We start from the raw sequence: 27,395 nt of genomic DNA on the forward strand, positions 1-27,395 counted from the left end.
ACTGCACTCCATAGTAGGAAGCCAATTAAAATATAAATCTTAAAGCAGAAGTAAAGGATGTTATTTAGAAATATGTGCCATATGGAACAGGTAAAAAGTTAAAAATCTGAAATGGGAAACAACAGGGCTGAGCACAGTTATTATTTTTTTTTATAAGCTTTGCATTATGATTGTTTTTAAAACATGTAGCTGGTTTACTTGAATAAACACTAAATCAGAAAAAAGCACACAGCAATGGAAAATGTCTCACCAGTAGTCATAGCTCTCATCCCAGTTGTCAAAATGCACCAGGAAACGATTGTCCACCATATCTGTTACCGTAGCAACACAGATGAACGCAGGATTCTTTTTGTCTACAGCTTCGAGCTTCATTCCAACTCGAAAGCCTGATGGGATCACTGTCTACAAAACATACAGATTTAATTAGAGATAAGCACATACTTACCAGCAAGACCTGCACCCTCTCTGCACCTCCTGCTTGAAGGCCTGGCATCCATTAGCTATGTTCACATAATTTAAAATTCATGTACCAGTTATACAGCGGGGTTGCTTTCCAACAAGCAGCAATAAGAAAAAAATGCCCTGTTGCTACACCCAATTAACTATCTGGACCTTGAAACTAAAACACCCACAACCTCACTGAGTCTAATTAATTTTAATATGTGTTTTGGCATCTTAGACAATTATGCTAGTTAGGCAAAGTTTACTCACATATAAGTTCACTTTTTGTTTTTCTTTCCCTTGTTACAGACTTAACGATGAAAATTATTTCACACAAAATATGCACTTAATCAAGTTAAAAACGTATGAGTTCACTCCCACTTCCGAAAAGATCTCTCAAAAGAGGAATCTACTGAAAGTAGGTCACCTTCATGTATGAAAGGCTGCAAATTATTACAACTTTTACTTAACACTGCAGATATTATTCACAACAGCACCAAAGAACTAACTGAATACAGACATTCAAAACAGTCTTTACTATAAGGAAATCTATAGGTTATTGACCATCAGGGGCATGGAACTAAAACAATTTAATCCTAAATTCATTAAGATTTAGTGTTTGAGGTTCAGTACAATATAAACATTCCTTATAATCTTTTGTGAGGAAAAATATCCTAATCTCAGAGAAGTGTACTTGGATATCAGTTATGTCAATCACAACACACAAGTCATTTCTGCCCTTCTAAAAAGGTCCTTCTGTCCAGACTTAGACAGACTATTCTAATTATCTGTTTACTTTAACTATATAGCTATCATTACAAAAATGTTGATTAGCCCTATGTATCTGAAAACATTAACTTAAGTTCAGTCTGAACTAAAGGAGCAGGAGTTAATGCTGCAGACACATTTATTATATACATTCAAGTCCTGAAATTATTTATCAGACTTCTGACCATAAATATTTGAGTATTCTGAGGCAGAGGAATCTAGAAATAGAAAAATTAATTGACTCCTAGATACCAAACACATAACCCAAGATAAAGTTGTGTGCTAGCAATGCACAGAATTTAAGCTGATTCAAGGCAGTTAATCAAATCCCTGACTGAACTCATTCATCAACAGAGAACCAGACAGGGATTAGCAAACTTCAAACTGAGAAAGCAGGCTATTGAGTTTTCCACATAACTGACCTTCCTCCTACCTTGACAGTGAATACCAACTGACAATGCAGTATTTATATTTCAGCAATTGAGCTATCCTTTCAGTTAAGATATTTCAGAGAATCCTTTAGCCATTAAACTAAGGCTCAAAACAACTGGTTAAAGTTGTTTCCCAAACAGAGGGTACTTGGAGTGGACAGGAAGATTTTTCCTTACTCTTGATATTTATGTCCATTTGGAAGGAACCCCATTTTGAAACATTACTTGCTCACTGTTAGCTAACCAGTGAATCTGGAAGGCAGAACTGGTCCTAATCTAAGGACTAAGCTGGCCCACAGGGAACACAGTTTCCACTTTGTCCCCTTGGGCTAGTTCTGTTCCTGCAGGAGGGTGGGGCTGCCCTGGTCCAGTGCTCCTGGTTCTCGGTAGCTGGGTAGGAGGGGCCAGTACATTTCTTTAATTCTAGGGCTTAGAATAAAGAACTTCATTTGCCAGAAGATATAGGTCATGCATGTACTCCAACTGAGCCCTTATCAGTTATAAAGATTTTATTTTGGTTTTTCCACCTGCTTACTCTCTCTTCTTTCCAATTAGATCAGAGCTTGGGCAAAGAAGAAAAGTGTAACATATTAGGCCTCCTCAGAGATGCCAACAGAGGAACATCTAATGAAAAGTGGGAATACAGGTCATGAAGTGTAACACTAAACGAGTGAAAATAACAACAACATGTTCCAGGCAATTTAACGTTTTTATGTGCCTTCACTTAAATTACACCTGGGTTTTGTACTATGTTGCCTTCTACCATTCAACAAAGTTTGATGACTGATATGGCTATAAAATATAAATTTATTCATGATTATTTTAAGCTAATTTTAAAGTTTAATTAAGATAAGAGTTTCTATCCACCAAAGGAACAAAATGTATTATAGTTTCTTGTTATTATTTGTAATTGATCCTATGAAATAGTCAAAAACCACTTCTTTTGAAAGGAAAAGTATTTTGGATGTACTCACTATATTCTGATTTTCAAATAACGACTTAGGAGCAGCTTGAGCTTTGCATGTCTTAAGATAGGTCTGCCAATTAAATTCTTCTTCTTTATAACCTGTAAGAATATATATACAGACTTAGCAAAATATCAAAATATTTCACAATTTTCCATTCCCACTTTTAGCTATTAACTCCAACATGCCAAATTTGAACAATCAAGTAATTTTTTAAATAGATAAAATTTAACCCATAATACATAACAATGAAGTTTTATACACAGGCTGTGGTTATGTCCAACAAATCGCATTTTTTTTCCTCTTCTGAATGAATGAAAATAGATATAAAGAAAATGTGTAAAGAAGCAAATACATATTATATTCAAGTGAACTTCTTTTTATTACCATATCCTTTCTATCAGTTATTTGGGCAGAATTCCTCAGCAGTAAACTAGTGAGTTGGAGTAATCAAATTCTTTATTTTTTCCTTCACCTATTCTATTTTGGAAGACTAACCTGTAGGAAGGAACAAGTGGGAAGCTGGAAAAAAAAAAAAACAAACAGTAATAAAACAGATAAGATCTTTTTGGCCTATCACCACAAGAAAAAGAATTCAAGATTTATGAAGTAAGTTATGTTGGCATGTTACAATAATGGAAATGTCCTTGCCTTAATTTTCACAATTTCACATTTACTGTTAAAGCCTACAATCCTTTAAAAAGAAAACTGAGCATCTTATCTGTTCATGTGCTCTCTTCTACTGCCATTAAAATCCAAAAGGCAACATGAAAGGAACAGCTAATAACTCACCATATAGAAGAGATTGATTTATATAAAGGCTTGTACAATTTCTTTCTCACCCTGTTTTTCTATGTGTTACTGTTTAATCCTTCAGCCATCTAAAAGTACCACCCTATATTATTTTTTTCACTTAAAACCTTAAAACCAAATGATGGCTAGCCTATTAAAAATAACAACCTTGATCGAGGCCAAAAATACCAAACTAGTAACCTGAATCTTTGACATCAAGTAAACAATACTGAATGCAATAGCTGCAAAGGAAGGAAGCAAGACTTTATTAAACACATGAGAAATGGACTGACGAGACGGCATCTGTTATTCCTGGATCTTTATGTAAACATAAAACAAGCAAAATCATTGTCAGACTGTAAATATAAATAATATTTATATTTAAAAAATAATAAATAAAAATATTTATTAGTGCAACTTGCACATAAACCAATTTTTAGTGTTAAATTCTCTTTTCCAATCTCCTAAATAGTAAGATTATTAATTAGTTCAATTCATATTTTCTTTAGATTTTCTATATATATACTGAAATATCAGTAAATAAACTTAGCTATGTAAACAGGTTGGAAGTTATTTTGCAAATCAGTCTTTTCAGGGACATATATATATATATAAAATAGAAGTCTGTAGTTAACATTTATAGTCAAAATTAAGTATCATGCAAACATTATTTTATATGCAAACAAGTACATGAACATAGTTTATCTCTTAAATAGGGCTCTACTTTTTAAAGTTCTTTCACTTTAGTAAACATATTTTTCACCATAGAAAATAAGCTTGAATTTAGGCCTATCTAAATTATCATTAAATCTAAATTCTTAAAAATTCTTAACTAACACGTAGGAAAACTTGTTTTCACAGAATTAAAAATACAAAATAAAGAAGTGACAATACCTTTTGGAGGATGGAGTTTATGGCCAGTTTTCTCACACCACCCAACTGGGTGAATATCCAGAGCATCTGCATTTACCCAGAAGTCATAGCAATCAGAATATCCATCAAAGTGTAGCTTTATTCGGTATCCACAAACCTGAAACAGGTAAAAATGGTTGCTTAAAACAAAACAAATCAAAATTCAAAACATCCAGAATATTTGTGTACATGTACAAAAATAAACTAACAGGGACATCAAGTATGACACAGCTTACGTTAATCAAAGTACCCTCATTAACAGCAACAAAAACAAGTGAACAAATGACAAAATCTACAAAGGCTTTTATATTGGGAAGGGGAACACTGCAGTGTTCTGGCATCATCCACAGTTACATGACAAGCACACGACTATGGGGTGAAGAATAATTTTCCATGTATACATATTGTCTGTCCATTCTCTATAGTACCAGCGCATGTCACCAAGGACAGTCGATAGGGAAGCAGGCAGCCTGAAACAGGGCAGGGCATGTAACTCCTGCAGGGTGGACTGCTCTGCACTGTCTGAGGCGGGCTCCCTGTCCTTCACATGGCTCCACACGTGATGATATCCATTCAGACCCAGGAGACATGAAGAGAAGACAGTTGTTTTATACTAACAACTGGGTTTTTCCTCCTAAAAGTTTTCCTCTACTAGTAGCTGGGTTGAGAGAAGGAAAAGCCTCCCCCAATTCATACTTGGATGAGACAGGCTCCCTGGAATGCTGTAAGAGCTCACTGTACATAATGCAGGCTGAATGCTGAGGCCTTCCATCTGACTAAAGGGCCCCACCTGGGGAAGTTCTGAGTTAAAAGGTCACATGAGTTTATGGGTCATGTTCTGCCTTGGGTCCCTAGACAGAAGTTCAGCCCCTCAATCTCCTTCCCTCTAGCACAGCAGATGTGTTCAGGTGGAATGACACATCACACCAGACCTCTAACCCCTCCAGGAGCACCTGCGCTGCAGAAGCCTGAACAAGCCACTGGAGATGTGAGCACAGAACCAGGGCAGTTAACAATCCCAAAATACTAAGGTCGCTGTAACAGTTACTGCCATGGGAAGTTCCCTAAGATATACTCAGAATTTAAGTAGCAAAACAAACTGTACAGGATGAGTCAGTTTATGAGAAAACCTGTGTGTATGTGAGTCCATGTGTGGCTTTACATGTATGTTTGTGTGTATACATTTTATTGTGCATACATATAGGAATATGTATTTATATACACACATTTATATACATATATATTTGCAAATTCACCGTAAAAAAAAGTTTGGAAGGATATGTGCCACTATATTAGCTCTGAGATCTCTGATTTCCTCTGAGAAGTGGGATTGAGGGTGGAGAGGCAAAACGGAATGATGAAATTTTTATATTTTATCTTATACATTAGTTTTATCCAATTAGAATATGTGCATATATATGTCTATATGTACACACATGTATATATAAAAAACACAACTGAGCTGACCTCTCCCAGAGAGACTAGAGTTCCTCTGCAAAGCAGAGACTGGATCCCTGGAAATACAGCCTCAAGAAGGGCGGTAGCTGCCCCAGCCCCCAGCCCCCCTGCGCTGAGAGGCTCAGGAGCTGTTTCTCTTACAAGCGTCAGAGCTGGGCCAACCTATCCTGCCTTGCACTCAGCTTTCTCTGGGCAAAGCCTAAGAAGCAAGCTCCTGCAGTAGCGTATCCCTCCAGGCCCTCAGGGGCGACTGCTCTGAGCTTCTGCCCCCTTGGATCACCAGCCCTCTGCTCCCCGTACAGCGTCTCCACTATGCCCTGTGCCCTCTGGAACCCCAGGCTTGGGTAAACCACCTACGTCAGCCTCCACCTCGTCGTTCAAAGGCATAGAAGCCCATCCCTCTCCAGCCTTCCCACAGTGGAGGCTGCTCTTCCTCCCACTCTCCACCCCTCCCAGGTCCGAGGAGAGATTACTGCCCAGGCATGTTTGCCATGTGTGCCTTCAAGGCCCATGCCATGTGGGTGCCCACCCTCTCCTTCATCGACCCGCATGCTACCCTCCCGAACGCCCCTCCTCACTCATCACACACTAAGCCCTGGCTTGCTCTCTCCCTCTCCATCCTGAGCACTTCACCGTGCACACGGAGGGCTCATCCAACACCCTGGGTCCTTTGTTCCCTGCACTTCCTGTCCACTTCATACTCTTACTCCTGTGGATCTTGTCCCATCAGAAATTGCACGGCCTCTCAACCGTTACATTAAAACACCCAACTCTAGGAAGACATCCTCCTACTCAGTTTGTTAAGCCAGTTACTCCCAATACACTTCCCCCCAATCTCAGTGAAAACTCTAGCATCTCACATTGATCCTTCTACTTTCTCCCTAGCACCGCTCTTACCCCGGGCCTGCCTTCCTCAGCAATCACTTAAAACATTTCCTTGCCAACATTTTAAAATCATTACCCTGATGTTGTTCTCAAAACACATGCCTAAGAAAATTCCATCATACCAAGTATCCTTCAAGTCTACACCAATATCTGGTCTAGGGTCTGGTACTGAGGGAAAAAAATGACATACAGTCAATCCTTGGTATTCATGGAGTCTGCATTTGTGAATTCATCTACCTGATAAACTTTACTTGTAACCCCGAAATAGTATTTGTAGTATTTGGGGACACATGCTTGCACAGAGTGGCAAAAAACTTGAGTCACCCATGGGCAAGTTCTCAGCTGAGGCTGAACAAGGCAATGTTCTGTCTTCTTGTTTCACATCTCAAATGCAGGCCAAGTGTCCTTTGCATAGTCTATTTAGTGGCACGTTTTCCATGTCTGTGCTTTCTGTTGGTGGTTTTGCTATTTCATACAGCCCCTGAGCATAGTGTTAAGTGCTGGCTAGTGTCCTTAGGTATAAGAAGGCTGTGAAGTGCCTCAGGGAAAAGACGTGTGTTAGATGAGCTTCATGGGGCAAGAGTTAGAGAAGCCTTGGCAGTGAGTTCTCGTTAATGACTCAACAACAGATACTAAGTAAGATGTCTTTAAACAGTAACACACACAAACAAGGTTACATATTGATCAGTTGATGAAAATGGTGCAACCAGAGGCTCACAATTAATAAGTGTGTTATTAATCCTGTACTTCCTTAGGAGCAATGGTTCAGTATTTGCTATTTATGGAATATACCACAAATGAGAATTGAATGCACCTGATACTGACTCTCCCAGCTGCACAGCAATCCTGCTAAACGGCCCTGTCTCTCATTTCTCAACATCCTTTTCAAATCTCCCTTCCTCTCCCTCAGCTACCAATCCCTCTATCTCCATCCCTATTCTCAGATGACGATTTACCTTCCATAGCAAAGAAGTTCCCTTAAATGTATACCTCCAATGGCAGATCTGCCCATGCTCAAGCACACCCATTCTTCCCTCTGTCCCCACATTAGAACCCAAAGGAAGGCTCCTCCTCCTGGCTAAGTCTTAGACCTCTTTATATCCTGGATACCACTGTCTCCTATCCTCTCCTTACCAGTTATCTGCTCTCTCTGAATTTTCCAACCCTCTGGCACCCAGTAGCTTCTTCAGAATACAAACACTCTCCAGTCTCTTCCCATTGTTAACAAAAAAAAAAAGAAGGGAGGGAGGGAAGGAGGGAGGAAAAAGAATATTAAAGACTATCTCTCAGGCTTAGGCAAACAAATTCTCGTATATGCTTGGTGAGCACGTAACTGATAAACTCTTTTGGAGCACCAAGTAGCAGCTTGCATCAAAATTTTTATGTCAATTACAGTGCTCATAGGGCCACTGTTTGTAACAATGAGAATAATGAGGATGTGAAGACCACTCAGCTGTTCATCAATATAAGAGCAATTAAATGAATTACAGCAATTCAGTGAAATGGAATACTACCCAATGGTTAAAAATATTGTGTGTATATAAGATGCATTCTAACAAAAGCAAGCTGCAGAACATTATGTGTTACACCATTTATATGTAAAAAAAAAGAAAGAAAAACATACATGCACATATTTGTACATGCAGAGAAAATATCTGGAGGGAACAGAGTAAACTCATTAAGGGCTTATGAGGGATATGGAATAAGGGAAACAGTGGGTGGGACAGATACTAGTTTAAGTTTTTGTGATGAGCAAACATTACTTTGACAATAATAAGCTAGACAAACTAAAATACATGTCCTTAAAATCAAGAGTTGGAGCACACACATACATACATCTTAAAAGGTCCCCTTCTGTTTCACAGCTAAAATTCTCAAAAGCAGTCTACACTTATTGAATCTGTTTCCTCACAATGCTTTCACAAAACTCAATTGTTCTGAGAACTTATATGAGCTAATATATGGAAAGCACTTAGCTCAGCAACTGTCCCAAGGTACTCACCCTATAACTGTGTGTTATTACTTACTGTGATTGTCATCACCCAACTATCAAATGTAACTGTGTTCTGTTGGAGGCAAGCTTCTCACAAGTTCATTAAGTCACTAAAAGAATACTATGATAACTAAAGCTAATATACAAGATCATCTTGTTCTTTTCAGGGAAATAAAGATATGTACCCCTGGCTTAAGGAAGGGGAGCAAGACAGAGACTAGCACAAGAGGAAAAACTAAATTCTAAGTATCCTCAGTAATATATATTAGACTAAGATACATGTAACTGACTTGGACAATGTTTCCTGAAAAATTCCAGAAATGCCTTGAAATACTAAAAAATAAATATATATATTGATCTGTTCCTTATGTTAGAGAACGTGGTATAGCAAAAGCCATGGAGTCACATGGAGCTGGGGTCCAATCCTGGTCTTAGTACTCTGCAGTGTGTGGCCTTGTATACTCAATCTCTCCCCTTCATCTATAGAACAGGGATGAAAAAACATGCCCTGTACAGTATTCTTGGGAAGATCAAATGAGGTAATGTACCCAACACTAAACACCATATCTGGCATGAAGTAAACACTCAATGAATGGCACGCTTTCTCATTATTTTGAAACCCCTTCATCATGACTTTCTTTTAAAAAATAAAGACAAGGAGTGTGGTGATCTCCAATAAGTTCTTCACAATGGTATAAAGGGCATATCAAAGTGTGGGCAAAGGGTTTGTTTGTGTTTAGACAGAGGATCACAGCCTAATTTGGCTACCCAGAAAAAGAATTAAGATACAATATGAAGAAGAACTTCCAACATCAACATTCTCTGGAAGAGTCATTCCAGAAGATGATCATCAAAACACCTCAACAAAGATTCAGGTGATGCTGCAGTTGTAGGTGCATTCATCCCACCTGTTCCTGGACTTGCCATGGGAATGAAGGAGATATCTAAGCTGGCCTGTGCATACAGTAAAACAACAAATTTGACTGGATCTATACTGTCGGAACTCAACCAAGAATTAGGAGAAGTGCAAGTTGCAGCACTCCAAAATCTTGCAACTATAGACTATCTACTGTTAAAAGAACATATGGGATGTGAACAGTTCCCAGGAATGTGTTGTTTTAATTTGTCTGATTTTTCTCAAACTATTCAAATTCAGTTAGACAATATCCATCATATCATTGATAAGTTTTCACAAATGCCTAGGGTGCCTAACTGGTTTTTTTGGTTTCACTGGAGATGGCTGATAATTTTAGGTCTGCTTTGGTTATGTAGCTGTATTCCTATTATGTTAATGTGTGCACGCAATTTAATTAGTAGTTTAAAATCTATACATGCTTATGTTACACTACAAGAAGATATGTCAAAGAAATAATCAATCTTCCCATGTTTTCTTCCGTCTGCTACTTCTATAGCTTTTCTCCTTCCTTCCTAATTACAACCCTTAAGTAGAATTCGTGCCTCATATCGAAATTACCAAGTATCATAATTCTTCCAAGTGGTAAAGATACCTCAAGACAAATGCAGGGCATAGAAGCCACAGGGCATAAATCTGCAAAGAAGTAAAAAGCTAACCTTTTCAAACAATAAGGCTTCCCTCTCACTTACCAACTTCACATTTCCCTGTATGGCCCCGGAAGATGACTGGTTAGCCAGAGACGGGTAAGATTCCTCAAGGGAGGAACAACCTAAGACAGGCACAGTCGCAGGGGGGCCATCAGGTGAGAAACTGGGGATCAACAGAGGTGAGGCTTAGAACCTCACCCCCCCTGTTTTGAGAGAAATCTTCTGCATCCGTGGATGTTTTGTTGCCCTTGTCTAGCTTGGATTAATACTTAGTCTAGAGGCACACACCTGATCATCTACATTTCCCCTCTTACAGCACTAAACTATGTTTTCTACCTTTCTCTTGCATCTACCTACCACTTCAGCATTTTGTTAAAAATAATAATAATAATAATAATAATAATAATAATAAGGGAGAAATGTGGGACTCACATATAAATCAAGTATAAAAATCAAACGAATATTCACATTTGACCTGATTGTTTATAGTTCATAATGCGTGATCAAAACCGAAAGTTTCTGTGATGACTGCCCTTGCACTGTTCACCATGTAAGAACTTATTCACTATGTAAGAATTTGTTCACCAGGTAAGAACTTGTTCGTTATGCTTCAGAAGTTCGAGACTGTTGAGAATTAGGCTTGGGGTTGATTAATGATTATGCATTGAGTCCCCTATACAGAATTTTATTGTTGTTAACAACCATTTGATCAATAAATATGAGAGATGCCCTCTCAAAAAAAAAAAAAAATAAAGACAAGGCAAAGCTTACCTCAGCCACAGTGAGGACGCAGTACACAGACTGATGCTCAGGGTCCACACCTTCTAATTTCATGCCAACTTTAAATCCATTTTTGTTATATGGAAATGATTGATACTAAAATGCAAAATGACAGCAGTTTTAGTATTATATTCTAAAATGTAAATAATTACCATTCTTAAGTAAGGATTATTTAACCAAATACATAAATAACTCTTAAAAACCCAAAGAAAAGGATCACTATATAATCCAAAGGAAAATGGACAAAGATTATAAACAAGTCACAGAAAAGGGATTTAAATGTGTTATATATTTGAAAAGATGCTCAACCTCACCCCTAAGAGTCATATCAAGTAAAATTACACTAAAAATATTTCACTTCTCTGGTTGGTTAAGATAAAAAAGTTTGACAACACTGTGTTGGCAAGGCTCTAGGAAACAGATACACAGACACAGACACTTATCGCTAGCAGGGATATGAACGGGTACCTCTAGCAATTTCATGGTATTAAAAAAAGAACATTTCCTTCGACTCAACAATTCTAATCCTAGGAAATTATCTAACAGAGATGCTTACCCATGCACAAAATGACAGGTGTTACAAGGTTATTCACTAAAACATTTATATGGCAAAATATTTGTGAGTGTGTATCTATATAAACATATACATATATGTATGTCATACATATGTCAATATGTTGTTATACTTGTCATATATTGATGTATATATCAACCAATAGGAAACAGCTTTAATTATTATGGAACAGATATAAGGTGGGATATTATGCATTAATATAAAAGAATGATGATGGAAACAATGAACTGAGATGGAATAATTTTCAAACTAAATTAAAGAAAAAAGCAAAGTCCAAAACAGTATGTGCAGCATATGTTATCACTGGGTTTAAAACAGGCAGGAAAAGTTGTGTGTGTATTTATATATTGTTTATCTGTACAAATAATTTCCTAGGAAGGGAATATAAGAACTGGTGACATTAATCACTTCAGGAGAGGCAATATTTCATATGAGGTACTGACATACTGAAGGGCATACACATGTCATACTCTTCTGGTACTTTTATATTTTGAATTACATTAATGTATTATTGGTTCAAGTAGTTAGCTACATTAAACCTTTTTTAAAAATGTTAAAAAGTCTATTTTGCAAAGGACCAAAGTTTTAGAAAACAATTATATAGACAAGTTTACATGTAATTACTATTACATTTAAATTAGATGTTTTTAATGTAGATGTAATCACCCTGACATTTCCTATTCATCACTTTGTAAAAACTCCCTTTGTTCATGTATATATAGCAAAGTACTGATAGCTGACTTATTATACATACCATGATTAAGTATAATTAAATAATTTAAACCAGGGTAAACAAACTATAGATTATGGTCAAACCTAGCCCACCGCCTGCCTTTGTAAATGAAGTTTTACTGGAATACAGCCATGTCCACTCACTTGCATATTTTGTTGATGGCTTGTTTTCATTACAACAGAGTTGAGTTACTGCAACCAAGACCAGAGGCCCTACAAAGCCTAAAATGTTTGCTATCTGACCCTTTACAGAAAGTTTACTGACCCCAGGGTTTTAGCCCAGGGGTAGCTCCACTCCGAACTATGCTTGCTGTCTTTACTTTTAACTGATTTTAAATCAGTTATGACAGTCTTCATTATAGTTAATAATTTAGTAACTTGTTTTAGATTTTTGTTGTGAAATTATGTAAACCTCAGTAACTCATTTTTATTCTCCCAAAGCCATGATGTTGGCATTAAATTTCATGCCAGTTTTTGTATCTACTAGCTTTTCAGTGGTAGAAGTATCCCTCTTAAAAATTAATGAGTGAAAGCCTGGGAAATGTTGAGAGAAAAGAGCTTGTCTATCTCGGTGTGTGTCCAGGCATATGGCACAAGGGGATTGTGTATATATTAGCGATACCTACCCTCGGGGTACCCCTCCCACATAATTACACGCATAAAAAAAAGTATGCTTGATAAATTATCCCAAGTCACAATTTCTAAACAGACAATGGAAATGACAATACTAATTCCAGATCAGTATTCCAGATCCTTTGCCCCTACAGACATGCCTTCTCCAAGGGCCCATACCTCCTTGAACAGCTTTGCTGGCACTGCCACAGCCTTTTCCTCCTCCAGGTAGGAAGCCCAACACCAAGCTTTCTTTCCTTTAGGAGGCAAACCTGAAAAGCAGGTGAGACGGAAATGAGAAAATTCCAAAATCTAAAATATGCAACGTGCACCCTATGAACTCTCACTTCCCTAACAACCACTGCACATGGCTTTTCTCACACTTCTGGGGCTAGTATTTCTCAGTCTCTTTCTGGCTCCTCTTCTAAAGCAGCAGGAGCTGAGAAGTGAACTGTGATAACCCAGAGTTAGGACAGTAGGAAAAAAAGGAGAAGAACTTACAGTAAATGAAGAAGACACAGCAAGAAACCAAGACAGAACAGAATCATGGAAGCTCCAAGAAGTGAACACTTCTCGAAGCAGGATGCTCCAAAATTTTTCCTTAGAGATTAAGAAGTTGAGAATTGAGGAAAAGCCAGTGCACTATATGATTAGGGAATGGTGCTAATCTTGGAGGAAACGGGTAGGCGGAGGTGGTCAATATAGTGAGTGCCAGACTTTGAGCAGTGAAAGAAAATGAAAGTGATAAAGATACGGGGCCAGCTAGTATCAATTTTATTTTGAATTACTTTGACAAATGATAGAAATGAAAGGAAGAGAATACTAGCTTGATGGGTAGCAGAACTGGGGGAAAGGTATTCTGGGGATGAGATTTGAACAGTTTAAGATAGAGCTCATAATGAAAAGAGAAATCCAAAAACCTAAGAGAGAAAATTGACTGAAGGAATAAGGTGTCGGAAGAGCCAGGGCCCTGAGAGAAGACAGAAGGAAGGGAGAGAAAGATGAAAAGTTTTTGAAGCACAGTGCAGACTAACTCAGAAATTTATTCCCTTTAATCTCAGTGACATCAAAATACAAGGTCATCTCCCCAAGAATGTAAAAAGGCTGTGTGCTTTAGGCAGGTAGGAACAGTTCAAATTTTGAGGAATTATGAGATGAACATTGGGGAATACATCCAAGCACTAAAGAGGCACCCTGGGCTCACGGCCCTCTTTGTGGTGACAGCACTGCTGGGTGGGTCAGCAGGGGGCTAGGGGGCTGTGTGGCGTGGAGAGACCCAACAGGAGGGGCTGGCCAGGCAGATGGGGCAGGTCCTGTGAATACAGCCCAGTGCAGGGCACTGAGGAAATGACCCTAAGATCCATGCTGAATAAGGTGGGAAGTTCAGCCAGTCCAGTGTTAAATGAAGGACCTGAGGACTGGATTCCCGAGAGAATCAAGTGTTGCCTGAGGAACAACAAAAATAAAAAAAGGTACCATGTCAGGAGGCTGTGGTTTGAGAAGAAACATTAAAAACTTACAATCTTAGGAAATGAACAAGAATGCAGCTTTCAGTAAAAGTGTAGAAGTAGAAGAAACTTACTTGATGGAAAAATAAAGGAAGCTGTTTTTATTTGTCCTGACACTATTCCAAAGTTACTAATTTCCATTCTTTTCCTTATCTACTTCAAAACCGTCATTTTCATTGACAATAGTTAATCAAAGCAAAACTCAAAGCAATGCTTTAACTGTCCTAGCGGGCATTACAATTAAGACTAAAATGTCTACCTGTGTGAAACAGTTTCTATTTCACAAAGTTACAAGTAAAACCTTTCTTGCCTCAACCCACCCTGCTTTAATACAGCCGGATCACCTCGTCTTTTCCTTCGGGCTCTCTGCGAACCCCTCAGGATTCTTCCGTCTTGTTTGTTCTCCTGCAATAAGAAAGGAAAATTATGAATTTTTAAAGTTCATGAAATTGGCTCCAATGAAAAGTTGGAGAGCTGTCAGAAAGCATTATATTTTTTGTACTTTTCTTCAATTTCACTTTGTAAGTTTTTAGAAAAATAAGAATATAGGTCACTTGAGCACAGCACTGTGCTGCTTTTGGCCTGAGGTCATTACAAAATAAGAACATTTCCAAGAATTCAACTCTGGAATAGCACAGATACTGCTTCAGCCTCTGTGAAGCACTTTCTTCTCTTAGCTCCTTGACCATTCTGTTCTGATTTTCCTCACACCTCACTGGCCCTTCTTCCGCAGTCTTTTGCTGACATCTCCTTCAATCCAGTGCCCTTCTCAATCACTCTCCCTAGGTTTTTAGTAATCATCTGCCTGCCAAATATCCCCAATCTGTATGTTCAGCCCTGACCTCTTCCCACTGCCTTCTGGGAATCCTCACTTGGATGTCTTATAAGTATCTCAAGCTCATGATGCCAAACAACTCTAGATTATATACTCAAGTCTTGTCTTCTCATTTTCACCAAGTGGCATCATTAGCCAGTCAATTGTTCAAGCCAAAAATCTAAATTATCCCTAATTCTCTTCCCCTCAGACCCTCTGATCCTACCCCCTTCATCTATCCCAAATCTAGTGACTTCTACTATACACAACTCTCTTAGCTAGTCCTACTGCAATAAGCTCCCAACAGTTTCCCTGATGTACTCTCGCTCTCACATGTCAAAGACAGAGCTAGCATTTTAAAACGTAAATTGTACCAAAGTATTCCCTTGCCTTCAACTTCCCAGTGTCTTCTCTTCACACACTCAAGATAAAATTAAAATCAGTGACTCTGGTTTACCATAAAGTCCTGTGTGACCTGGACCTGACCAGTGTCATCTTACTCCACTCTTCCCTAATACACAAGGCTCAACTATATTGTGTTTTTTTATTCACTCCAACATGCTACCCATGTTCTTAACATTAAGGACTTTTCCCCAGCCATTCCACCACCTAGAGGGCTCCTCACTCTGATTATTCAGATCATATTGTTTATGCTACCTTCTCTGGGAGACTTAACTGAAAGCAGTCAGACAACCCTACTCCGTTTTGTAATTCTCAGCACAGCATTTATCACAGGTTGACATTTCTCCTATTTATTTTATGTCCCCTTAACAAGAATGTAATGTTCCTGATAGACCCTGTCCTCTGAAGTCTTATTTCTCCCTCCATTCCAAGCTCCCAGAATAGTGACTAGCAAATAATCACTACTCAATACTGATCTTAATGGAAATGTTCCAAGACCTCAAAGGTCTCTATATATAGAACCACTAATACATACTTTAGGAGTAAGATATTTATTTAGCACATTTTGAATTAGTTTTCCCCTTATATGCCTGACATTTCTCTGCCATTGTCTGCCTACTCCCATAATTTGATGAGATCTGTCTACAATTTACCAAAATGGGATTGGCATTTTGCTATCAAGAGCAATTTAAGATTCATTTGCAAAACTGAAGGTTTTTCCATTGCCTCTTTCACTCCAGTAATAAATTCCAGACATCCTACTTCTTCACCCTGAGCAACAGGCACTATAATTTATTATTCCCATTTTAGATGAGTACAGCAATACAGAGAGAAGGTAAGCAGATAACTTGCTGATGGTAACACAGAGTCATAGAACCAGCATTTGAAGTCTGACAGTGGTGCTGCCCACTTACAATGCTTCCTTGTGTTCCCTGGTGGTCACATGAGAGATACTAACCATTTCATCATCTCTCTCTTCTCCGTCTTCCTTGGAGTCAGCTTTCAGAGACAATTTTGGTTTTTTCTTCCGACTACACTTCGGATCTTCTTCCTCATTGTCTTCACCCATGTCCCTTTCTTCCTTCTGATCTCTGTTGTGTTTATAAACCCAAAACAGTGACAGGAAACATACCTATCAAACTTCTACATGTTCATTACCAATGCAAAACTTTTTTAAAAATCACCTTCCCAAGGAAAAATATTTACCCACCAGGAGAAAAACTAATTAGCATTAGAACACCATATTTAAGGGACACTTCAAACCATTAGCACATATGACATTGTCAAGGTAGAAAAAGGAAAGTAGATTATAAATATTAATGTCAAAAGGAGACCAACACTATGTATATGAAACAGGTTCTAACAAGTTTAAAATTATTTGTCTTTCACATCTGCCATCCATACTAATAAAAAAATCAACTATTTAGAGGTATTTTAGCCCTCAGAGCAGTTTTAAAGGATCTAGTAATTACTGAGAATGACAAGTCCAGCTGAAAAAGGCCATGGGTAAGCTTTTCCCTATTTTTTTTTTTTTGTGGCCAAGTGTAATCTCTGTAAAATATCAGTTGGCCAACAAAAACAGACAATTCCCAAGCCTGTGCTGATTAAAATACATGGGAAACCTCACTAAAATATAAATATCAAATCATTTATTTGTAGTATAGAATTATATGCAAGAAATACACCTTTCTTGATGATATGTTTAACTTTGCCACACTGTCCCCAAATGGCAATAGTCACACACCAGCAGTCACAGCTGACATCCCTGTCTGTAATCTTCAGCCGGCTTGGAGATCAGTACTAACATAACTCATTACACTACCCACTATGGCTACCTTCATTCACTTAATTCCCTAGGAATGAAAGCTTGATTTCATTCATGGAGTTTTAAGTGACTTACCTAAGAACCCCCAAGATATAAACAAAACTCTGTTTCCATAAATATCACTATCATCAAAATGTGTATGTAGCCCAAGAAATTTAAATACTTTGAGCTGGGGAGAAATAAATCAATTTAAAAAAAAAAGGGCAAAAGAGAGAGGAAGGACTTGTATTGCTGGTAGGACTTAAGCAGTAAAACTCAGATCAGGCATGACCAACAAAGTCACGAGGTCCAGCAATAGGATTAGGGTCCATATGTCTCTATAGGAAAAGTCTCTGAAAAAAAAGGCATGAATGGATGACAGATGTCAGAGAGCCTCAGAATTCCCAAGCACCATGACCTTGGACTCTAAAACCCATTTTATAAATGAAAGGGGGCAAAAACCTACTTGTTTTTAAGGTGCCGAGCACAATTCTGGCTGCAGTAGTTTCCTCCAGAAAGACACTCATCTACATTGCCATACTGACAACAGCTCTCACAGAATTGAAGCCCCTCTACTTTCACTGGATCCTTCAGCCTGAAAGGCATTCCAGTCTTCTCTGAAAAGACTAGAAGATGAAAAGAAGAAAAAATAAATTAAAACCATGACACAAAATACTCCAAATTACATTTAAACTTTTTCTTCTAATAATTTTGTTAGCAACCCAGTAGAAGAATAATGTTTGTTGAATGAATGAATTGATCAGACTGTAGCATTTGGGGAGAAGAGGATGGGCTTGGCAGGAATCACTCAAATCATTTACATAACAAAAAAATATTCTGCAGATAAGATAAGCAAAAGTCTGACCAAGGCTTTTTCTATAAAGTTCAAGTAAAATGAAGAAAATTTCATTAGTCACTAAATTCAGAAAATGAAATCATCTATAGAATCCTATTTTACAGATCTTTCCTCAACAAAATTTAGAAGTGGTTATCTATGTTTACAACCTTTTAATGAGTCATTTTGTTTTACTCAATTGGCTAAATCAACATCTATTTTACATTTAATGTAGCAGATCTCCTTGGCTAAATCAACATCTCTCTATTTTACTTTTAATGTAGCAGATCTCCTGAGTCATAATTACCCAAATCATTTAGGAACTCATATTTCCTTTGGCCTAAATTGTTAGGCTAATCATTCATTCAGCAAACATCTATTAGGCACCAATTTACACTAGACACTGATAATGACAGTACAGGCCTTACCCAAAGAGCTCACAGTCTAGAAGAGAAGATAGGCAAGAAAAACAGTATTTATAATAAAATGTGATACATGCAATAATTGAAGCATGAACAAGTTCTAGAAGTAGTACAGAGGAAGAAGGGATTTCTTGGGTCTAGGGCCAGGTCAGAGAAGGATTTTCTGGTATAAAGCCTCAACAGGGTTTTGAAGGCCAAGGAGGAATCACCAATGGGACAGAGAAATAGCATCCTAGCCAGAAGAAAAAGCATGAGCAAAGGCAAGCAAGCATGAAACCATATGATGTGTTGGGAGAATTACATGGAACTCAGTGCTGCTGGCACTGACAGAACACAGCATATGAAGAACAGAATAGAGAAGAAAGAGACAAAGCAAGTAGGTGGGTGCGTGCCACCAGATCTTTCTGTGTTTTGCTAAAGAGTCAATAAGATATTGGTAAAGTGTCAGATAAGCAATCTACATAAGTTCCTCTGACTTCAGTGTGCAGGATAAATTAGGTGAAATCAGAGGCACAGTAATTTTTTAGGAGAAATCTACTATAGTTAAGGTGAGAGTTGATAGGGACCTATACTGCAGCAGTGATCATTAGTAGAAAAAGCCAGATCTGAGACATATTTAGGAAATAAAACCCAAGAGGACTAGGTAACAGGCTATGGGGTTGGGGGGAGAACAAATTCAGGATGACTCCTAGTTTTCTTGCTTGTCTACTGGGTAGATGGCGCTACCATCGACCGAAATATGGGTTAGAGAAAAAAGAGCAGATTTGGGGGGAGGGGAGAAAGAAATAGCAAATGAATCGCATTTCAGACGTGGAGTTTGAGGTACCTGTGGGACATCCAGGTGGAGATGTCCAGTAGGCGGGTGGAAATGCGGGCCTGGAGCTCGGGGGAGAGGTCGGGGCTGGAGATATAGATTTAGGAGTCATCAGCATATGGGTGTTAGTTACAACCATCGGAGTAGATGAGAAAAAAGTGGCAGGCTTTTGACTAAATCACCTGGGTAGGCTATTATAACATGGATTTACTTGACAATTTCTAATTAACCTTGTGCTATTACAGATCTGGCATTAGGAAAGAAGACAGTTCATACTAATTTTTAAATATAAAAGCTGGTCCCACACCAGTTTTGTTATAGAAATTTACCTAAGAACATGTGACTTGAAGATCACCCAGGATTTTCAATGTTCCAGGCTATTACAAAACCTTAGCTTTTCTTATTTTAACTCACAAAAGAAAGAAATAACAATGCAGACAACCCATTCTTACCCTCTTGTGCAGTTGGTACCATCCAAGTTGTGGTAGCTGTTGCTTTTTTAACATTTTCCATCTCACTCTCATCTGTAATAACTTCCAGTGCTCCAAACTCATTTACCCGAAACTAGCAACAGAAAGATAAAAAGAGGTAAAATTCACAAAAGTGCTCAAAATGGTAATCATTTAATAGCTGACATAGTTAGTCTTAAAGCAAATTATTTATGTCTTAAAAGTTCACTTAAGCAATCATATCTAGATAAGCCTTCCACCAATATAAGTTCTTTACATTTTACTAATTTTAGAATTCAGGGAAGGGGAAATAGAGCATAGCAGCAAGGTATGCTTAAATATATAAGCAACCAGCCTTACATTCTCTATAGAGTTGCCAGCTCTTATATGGCCTGAATTTCAAACACCATTTTTTTGCTAAGACTTTTTTTCTTATTTCATATCACAGTTTGTTTAATAATCAAAGTTAGTAAAAGGAGAAATACTGCTTTCCCAGGAATCAACTTCTCTCCCCCAAGTTCATCTAGTTCAAAGAGAAGGAATATCTCTATTCCAGAAAAAATGACCTGCATATCCATATCCGTACATCCCAAGAGGTGAACAAGCCAGGCTGAAGCATGAGCCACGTGACCCAGCTCTACACTTCCTCTTTCTTTCACTGCTCTTCAGAATTCCTCAATATATTCATATTCACCTCCAACTCTCCAAAATGACTGGCAATATCTATGACGTCTGAATAAGTCTACTTGCTACAGACCAATTTTACCGCTGAAAAATAAGGGCATTTTGATTTCATGGACATTTTGACTCCAAATACTGAAAATTTCCTCTCATTCTACGACAAGCTTCAAACCAAAAGGCTATTTCCACAACAGCCTGGTTGTATCACACGTGCAGAAGGCTTAACTACTACCTGTGTGTAGGGGCCTCGTTCAGTGAAGTAGCTACGTTTACTTTCATACTGATGAAATTCAAAGTTTTCTGTTTTTCTTCTGTTTTCCCAAAAAATAGAATGACATTAAGAATCCACTAATTTTTAAAAATCTTTTTATTAAGGTATTATTGATATATGCGCTTATGAAAATTTCATATGAAAAAACAATGCGGTTACTACATTTACCCATATTATCAAGTCCCCACCCATCCTCCAATACAGGCACCGTCCATCAGTTGCAGTTGTACATCAGTGTATGCCACAGAAGACTCCACTAATTTTAACAGGTGATTAAGAGCTAGAAAGTTTACAATTGAAAAGGATTATCAAATTTTTCCCTTAGGGTTTAGATCTTCCACAGAAATATATGAGCATGCAAATATGACTCATTTAAATAAGGCCTTCCCTTTCCCAATTTAAAAAATCTATTTGGTCAACATGCCGATAGACTATGATTTATTTTACCAAACTAGATTCAGACTGCAACTCATAAAAAAAAATCTTATGCAAAAATATACCAACACTTATTCTTTCCACTAGGTGAAAATAGCACCTTAAATCATTTTCTGCACATAATCCACAATTATTAAAAGTGTTCTAGACTGAATGAGTTGAAACAGTTAAGGAAAGTGAAAATGTTTTCTCCCTACTCCATATTCCAGATACAAGTTCCCAGGAAATCTGTGTATACCATATCTAGTGTGTTCACCTAAAAATGTCAGTCTAGGAGGTGGCAGGAAGTTAATTGGCAGGGAAAGAGCTAAAAATAACTTTACTTTTTGGAAGAAAATAAATTTTAAAATGATCAACCCTGAAAACAGAACATATTTCAAAATAAAGCTGACAGTACCATCTACTGGGCAAGAATAGAAAAAACAAGCAGTAATGGTTATTAATTAATGGTAATAAAGAGTATACTAGAAAATCAATTCTGAATGAAAATTTTTTTTAAAAAGTCATGAACTTTATAATTCAGTCCAAGTAATTAATTTCACTTTTATTATAAGTTAGCACTAATTTATACTTATTTCACAAATAAAAATGTGAGAAACATCACCAAACATTTACATTACATAGAAAGTCTCCAGTGGCTTAAGTTTCCAAACTGCAAACCACCCACCACTTCAAACACTGGGAGAGAGAACATCACTGAGTAAATCTTCAAACAAAAATTCAGACCTATTCAGCTTCAGGCTCAAATACTATCAAAGTTAAAAAGTTGCATTTCCAAAATACAACATTTAATCCTGGTTATCTTTTGCTTCTCCTAAGATTTATTGCCAGTAAAGATGCAATGGCATTCAGGGACACAGTAATGCCTGTAAGCCAGGGATCCATAGATGGACTTTAGAGTGGATGAATCCCATGAAATATATGCAAAATTATGGCATGGGCACATATATATTTTTCTGGAGACAGTGTTCATAAATTTCATCATATTCTCAAAGGCAACCTATAACCCTGAAAAAGTAAAGAACATCTATTCTAATCAAAGTTACTTTTATCTCAAAATGTTTTCAAAGCATCCTATTATGTGCAAAAAGACATGGGAATCTTTTTTTTTTTTCCTGGCTTCTCTATTTGGATTTACTGTATCTTCCACAATATTACTATTGTTGTAGAAAATGTTGGACAACACAGATTGTTAGGTGCAGATAACATTACTGGAGTTCTACAGATGGAATTCCAGGAAGACAGACACATTTCCTGATTACTTTTTTTTCCCCTCATAAAACACTTTTTACAAATGGTTCTGGAACCATGGAAACTTGACATAATTACTTTTATTTCTTTTTTTAGAGTTACTGGTTCTTTTAACCTAGACACCTAAAAAGCAGTATAAAAATGTAGCAAGAGACTTCATTCTACAACCAAGAATATCAAAATTATAAACTTTACAGAAGGGATTTACTAAGCAAATCAAACATAATCAGCTTACCTTGTAACTTTTTGTGTTAGTGGATACATCCAGGTCAGTCAGAAAACAATTATGCCAGAAATATATATGTAAGGGATGGCAAAGGTTTTCATTTATTTGTTTGGCTTGGCTTGAACTAACTTTAATTGATTTAATTCTCTTTATTTTTGCCTGTAGAGGCAGAGTATATTTTGCCTATTATTGCCTGTCTTTAATAATAGATCATTAAAACACACTGCTGAGGTTACTATTTTTATTACTTTCAGTGTTGAAACGTGAGCTCTACTTGCCAATCTGTTTTAAGGGCAATGATATTTGGTAACTAAACTGTTCTGAACATTAATCAAGACAAGGCAAAACCATGCACTAAGAGTACAATGAATTTTCCAGTTGGGTTTCTGCATCACTACTACAGGGCCTCGCTCTTAGTTAAGTGGCAACTATTTTTACTAGATACAATGCTATCACTGTCAGGAGTGTATCTGCATTTTACTGAGGGACTTCAAAAGACCAAATCATTATGACCCAGAGGAATGATTCTCTGTAAACAAATTTCAGACACCATTACAAGTTCAGGTAGAGAAATTGCTCAGGAACAGGGAGCCCTACCACACACACACCTTTCCACCACTACTTACTGGCTGCCTGTTCTTATGACTGGCACTGACATTAATTAATCTACAAATGCTAATCTGTAATTTTAAAGTAAAAATTGGGCAAGAATAAAGTTTCCAAGGCAAAATGTCTTGAAAATGACTGCATCATTTTCAAGAGGGCCAGCGGACACCTGCTGTACCTTCTTACGCTAGTCTCTCTTCTGGATGCCCTACACTTGCCCTCCTCCTGTCTCTGCCCCTGAAAGTCATCAATACACGCTGACCTATTTTCAGGCACCTGAAGCTCACATTGACATCTGCTTCCCAAAGCCTTCCTGATCCCTCCAGCTAAAATAACACCTCCTTTAAATTGTTGTAACATTTTCCTTCCATCTCTTTTGATACGAAAACGTTTTCCCTCTTTAGACTGTAGTATAGCAGTGATTAAGAGAACCAATTTTAATTTAAGAAAAGCCTGGTTTTAAGATCCAGTCCTGCCAATAACTAACTGTTGGACCTTACGCAAATGACTTAACCAGCCTGGGCCTCAGTTTCTCCATCTGCAAGCTGACAAAAGTGATAAGAAACTACCTCAAAAGGGTTAAATAAGAGGATTAAATAAAAAAGATGCAGGTAAAGTGAATAATTAGAATTAGAGAATAATTCTCTATTCTTTCTATTGGTGCATTCAAACAAGGAGTTCTTGCACTCTGTTTTATATGAGGGTTGGTTAGCCCTTAGGGTGGAGGGGCAAGGAGATCCCAGCTTCAGGGAACAGTGAAAAAGGGAACAAGGTGTGAAGGCTTCAACTAGCTGGTTGGGCTTCTGAAAAAGAAACAGGGTGGCAGTGGAATGAGATGCAGCTGGAGAGGGAAGTAGGGGCCAGACCACCAAAAATATCTGTGGTAAACTTAAAGGGTGTGAACTTTACCATGAAAAATACAGGAACTGTTAAAGGATTTTAAGCAAAAGAGTGACATAACTTGATTGGCCACGTCTTGAGTTTTTACAGAGAAAAATTCTTTTAAAACGGCAATAAGCTGAAGGATATAAAAACCTATTTCCATGATAAGAAATTGGCTTACATATATTAGCTTACTGTATTTGCTAAATTAACTTTAATAGCTGTCTTAGGATAGCACATCATGTACTAGGAAATCCACATGCCTATGCCCATAAAAAATTAAAAAAAGAAGAAGCTTCAATAATGTAAAATAGACAAAATGTGATGTGAGAGAGTAAATTTCATGATGTGTTCAAAGTTCTTTCTAATATCTTAATTTTGTGAAAAATCAATTTCTCAATTAGAGCTGTTAAGCAACTCTAATTTATTATTAGGAGCAAGTGAATCAGAAGTCTTAGGCAATATAATCAACTAGCTAGTCTCTGACTCTCCTTGGACAAAAAGGGTTATAAAGTAGATAATAATTTTAAGAAGACAAGTAGTGACTCTATAGCATCGCACTATAATGACGGACAGTGACTGTAATGGGGTATGTGGTGGGGACTTGATAATAGGGGGGAATGTAGTAACCACAATGTTGCTCACATGAAACCTGAACATAAGACTGTACAATGATACCTTAATAAAAAATAAATTAAATACATAAAAATAAAAAATAAATAAATTTTTAAATGGCGTATCACACTGCCTGCAATGCATAATGTGAACAGGATACATAGCAATTACCTAGGATTTAGATTTGTCTAAAGTCAAATAAAATAACCCCTGATTATTTTGTTTAGTTTTATTTTTAGATTCCATAAATAAGTATATTTATGGAAATATAGTATTTGTCTTTCTCTGCCTGGCTTTTTTCACTTAGCATAATACCCTCTAGGTCCACCCATGTTGACACAAATGGCAGGATTCCTTTCTTTTTCATGGCTGAATAATATTCTATCATGTATATGAACCACATCTTAGACTCATAGACACTGAGAAGTGAATGGTGGTTACCATGTGGGAAGGGTTAGGGTGGGTGGCAGGAAAGGGTGAGGGGGATAAAGGGACTCAAAAATTCTCAATCGTAATATAAGATGGTCACAGGGATATGAGTACAGCATGGAGAATATAGCCAATGATTATGTAACATCTTCCTTTGTTGACAGATAATAACTGCACTAGTTGGGATGAGGATTTAATAATATGGGTAACTGTTGAACCATTATGTTGTATACCTGAAACTAATAAAAGATTGTATATCAACTATATGTCAATAAAAAAAGAGAAATAACCCAGATTATAATACTCACTAAAAGGCTTAATTACCTGATCACCTTAATAAAAGTAACAACTCCTAAAATCCATTCTTAGAAAACCTCCAGGCAATGTAATTTCTTTGGGGTGGAAACTTCACTCTACTGTCAAAATCTAACTGAACAAAGCACTGAGAAGAAAAAGGATAAAAACATACAAGGAAAATAAGGGAATGAAGCAAGCAAGGAAAAAAAGCAGTTTCATAATATGTCAAAAAACCAGAAAAGATACAATTCATTAAGTGTATTACAGATACTATTTTTTTAAATCCTCAGAACCACCTTCTGACATAGATCCTATATTCCCATTTCACAGATAAAGATTTGAAACTCAGAGAATTTAAATAACTTGACAAAGCTCATATAGCTAATGTGGCTGACATTATCAGAGTCTAGAAGCAGTTTTTCTTTCTCAAAACTTTCAGCACTCTATTTCCATCATATCTAATCCAGATGAACATTTGGAGAATGTTAGAGCAGATAAAATCCTTAGTATTCGATTCCTTATTTTACCAGAGAAGAAATTGGCCCGAGGAGACTGACTGACTTGCTCAAGGTCAGAGAACTAAAATGAAAAACCAAATCTCCTCTTCAGATTTCACTAAACCTCACTGAAATATTTTTGCTCAGCTAAACTCAAGACAGATATGTTGGCACATTGCATTTAATTAAACTTAACCCACTAAAATCTAAGTATTTTTCCAACAACAGATGTCTACCTCTCACCCTGAGAATGAAGTAGGACAAGCTTAGCTGAGATACTTGTTAAGTGGCCACTAAAAGGGACTGGATTCCAGAAGCCAGTATTAAGGAGCAAGAATTTCTATTCAAGACAGGCCAGAATACCACACACTGGAGAGAAGCAAGCCAAATGACAGCTAGTTAGGGAGATCGGAAGTTCAAACACCTGAGTGACCAAGTACAGATACAAAGTCTAAAGGGCCACACACAGGTTCAAGGACCCAGAGACAGGATCAGAGCAAAAGCAAATTAGAAATGAGAGATGGGGGTGGTTGGCTTCCCAGATGGATGCCTGCATAACCATGTTTCAGCAGATGTGGTCCTGGAGTTAGGTGTAGGACTGGAGAAAAGGGGAAGGATGGTAACTACACAGAAAAGGAGCAGATTGAGGCATTGCTCTCTGAAGAAAGTTGTCATCTATACAAAAACCAGCTTTTAAACAGGTGATTATATAAAAATCCCTATTTAGAGTATAAATAATTAAGAAGAGAAGAATAGTCCTGTTTATTCCATATTTTAACATTATCCAGTTTTTATTTATTTCCTTATTTGTTATTTTCAGTTGAAGTACAATGGACATACAATAACATTAGCCAGTTTTTCAATGAGTAAACTAGGGCACAAGGAGTGTGGTAAGTCACTCAAAATTACAAAGCTCTTTACTAAAAAATATTTGAAGCGAGGTCTTTTAAGCTTACCATTTCTATATTTATTAGACTTCATACAGAGTCAAAACTGAGATAATCCTCCTTGAAGCCATAACTCAATTTCTGCAAGATGAGCACATACTTCCAAAATATTCCTTAGTTCCCTACCCCAAGTGAAAAAGGCTTCTGCCAATCCATCAGTACCTCAAATCATCTTGAAAATTAATTTTAGAGGCCTAAACACCATATAAAATCTACATTATGCTGAATGCTTTTAATGGTATCATATATATTCAGATTCATTTTAATGAACACACACAGATGTACAAACATATAATTTATGTAA

At 37.3% G+C, this 27,395-nt stretch overlaps 1 protein-coding gene across 6 annotated transcripts in view; it reads right to left on the reverse strand.

Moving 5' to 3' along the window:
• L3MBTL3 (L3MBTL histone methyl-lysine binding protein 3) overlaps nt 1–27,395 on the reverse strand; it is a 106,948-nt gene that overhangs the window by 57,706 nt on the left and 21,847 nt on the right. For 4 of the 6 annotated variants that reach the window (XM_036903816.2, XM_036903818.2, XM_036903817.2 and 1 more), the window contains exons 4-13: nt 19,958–20,069; nt 19,518–19,592; nt 17,901–18,060; nt 16,589–16,721; nt 14,735–14,819; nt 13,087–13,178; nt 10,980–11,084; nt 4,292–4,427; nt 2,615–2,706; nt 251–402 (exon numbers count right to left, since the gene is read on the reverse strand). In XM_036903816.2, the coding sequence (XP_036759711.2) occupies nt 251–402; nt 2,615–2,706; nt 4,292–4,427; nt 10,980–11,084; nt 13,087–13,178; nt 14,735–14,819; nt 16,589–16,721; nt 17,901–18,060; nt 19,518–19,592; nt 19,958–20,069 (1,142 nt within the window). The remainder of the gene's footprint in view (nt 1–250; nt 403–2,614; nt 2,707–4,291; nt 4,428–10,979; nt 11,085–13,086; nt 13,179–14,734; nt 14,820–16,588; nt 16,722–17,900; nt 18,061–19,517; nt 19,593–19,957; nt 20,070–27,395) is intronic. The other 2 variants (XM_036903819.2, XM_036903820.2) reach the window with 2 other exon arrangements.

Source organism: Manis pentadactyla, chromosome 12 (genome assembly GCF_030020395.1).
Source record: "Manis pentadactyla isolate mManPen7 chromosome 12, mManPen7.hap1, whole genome shotgun sequence".
Taxonomy (NCBI): domain Eukaryota; kingdom Metazoa; phylum Chordata; class Mammalia; order Pholidota; family Manidae; genus Manis; species Manis pentadactyla.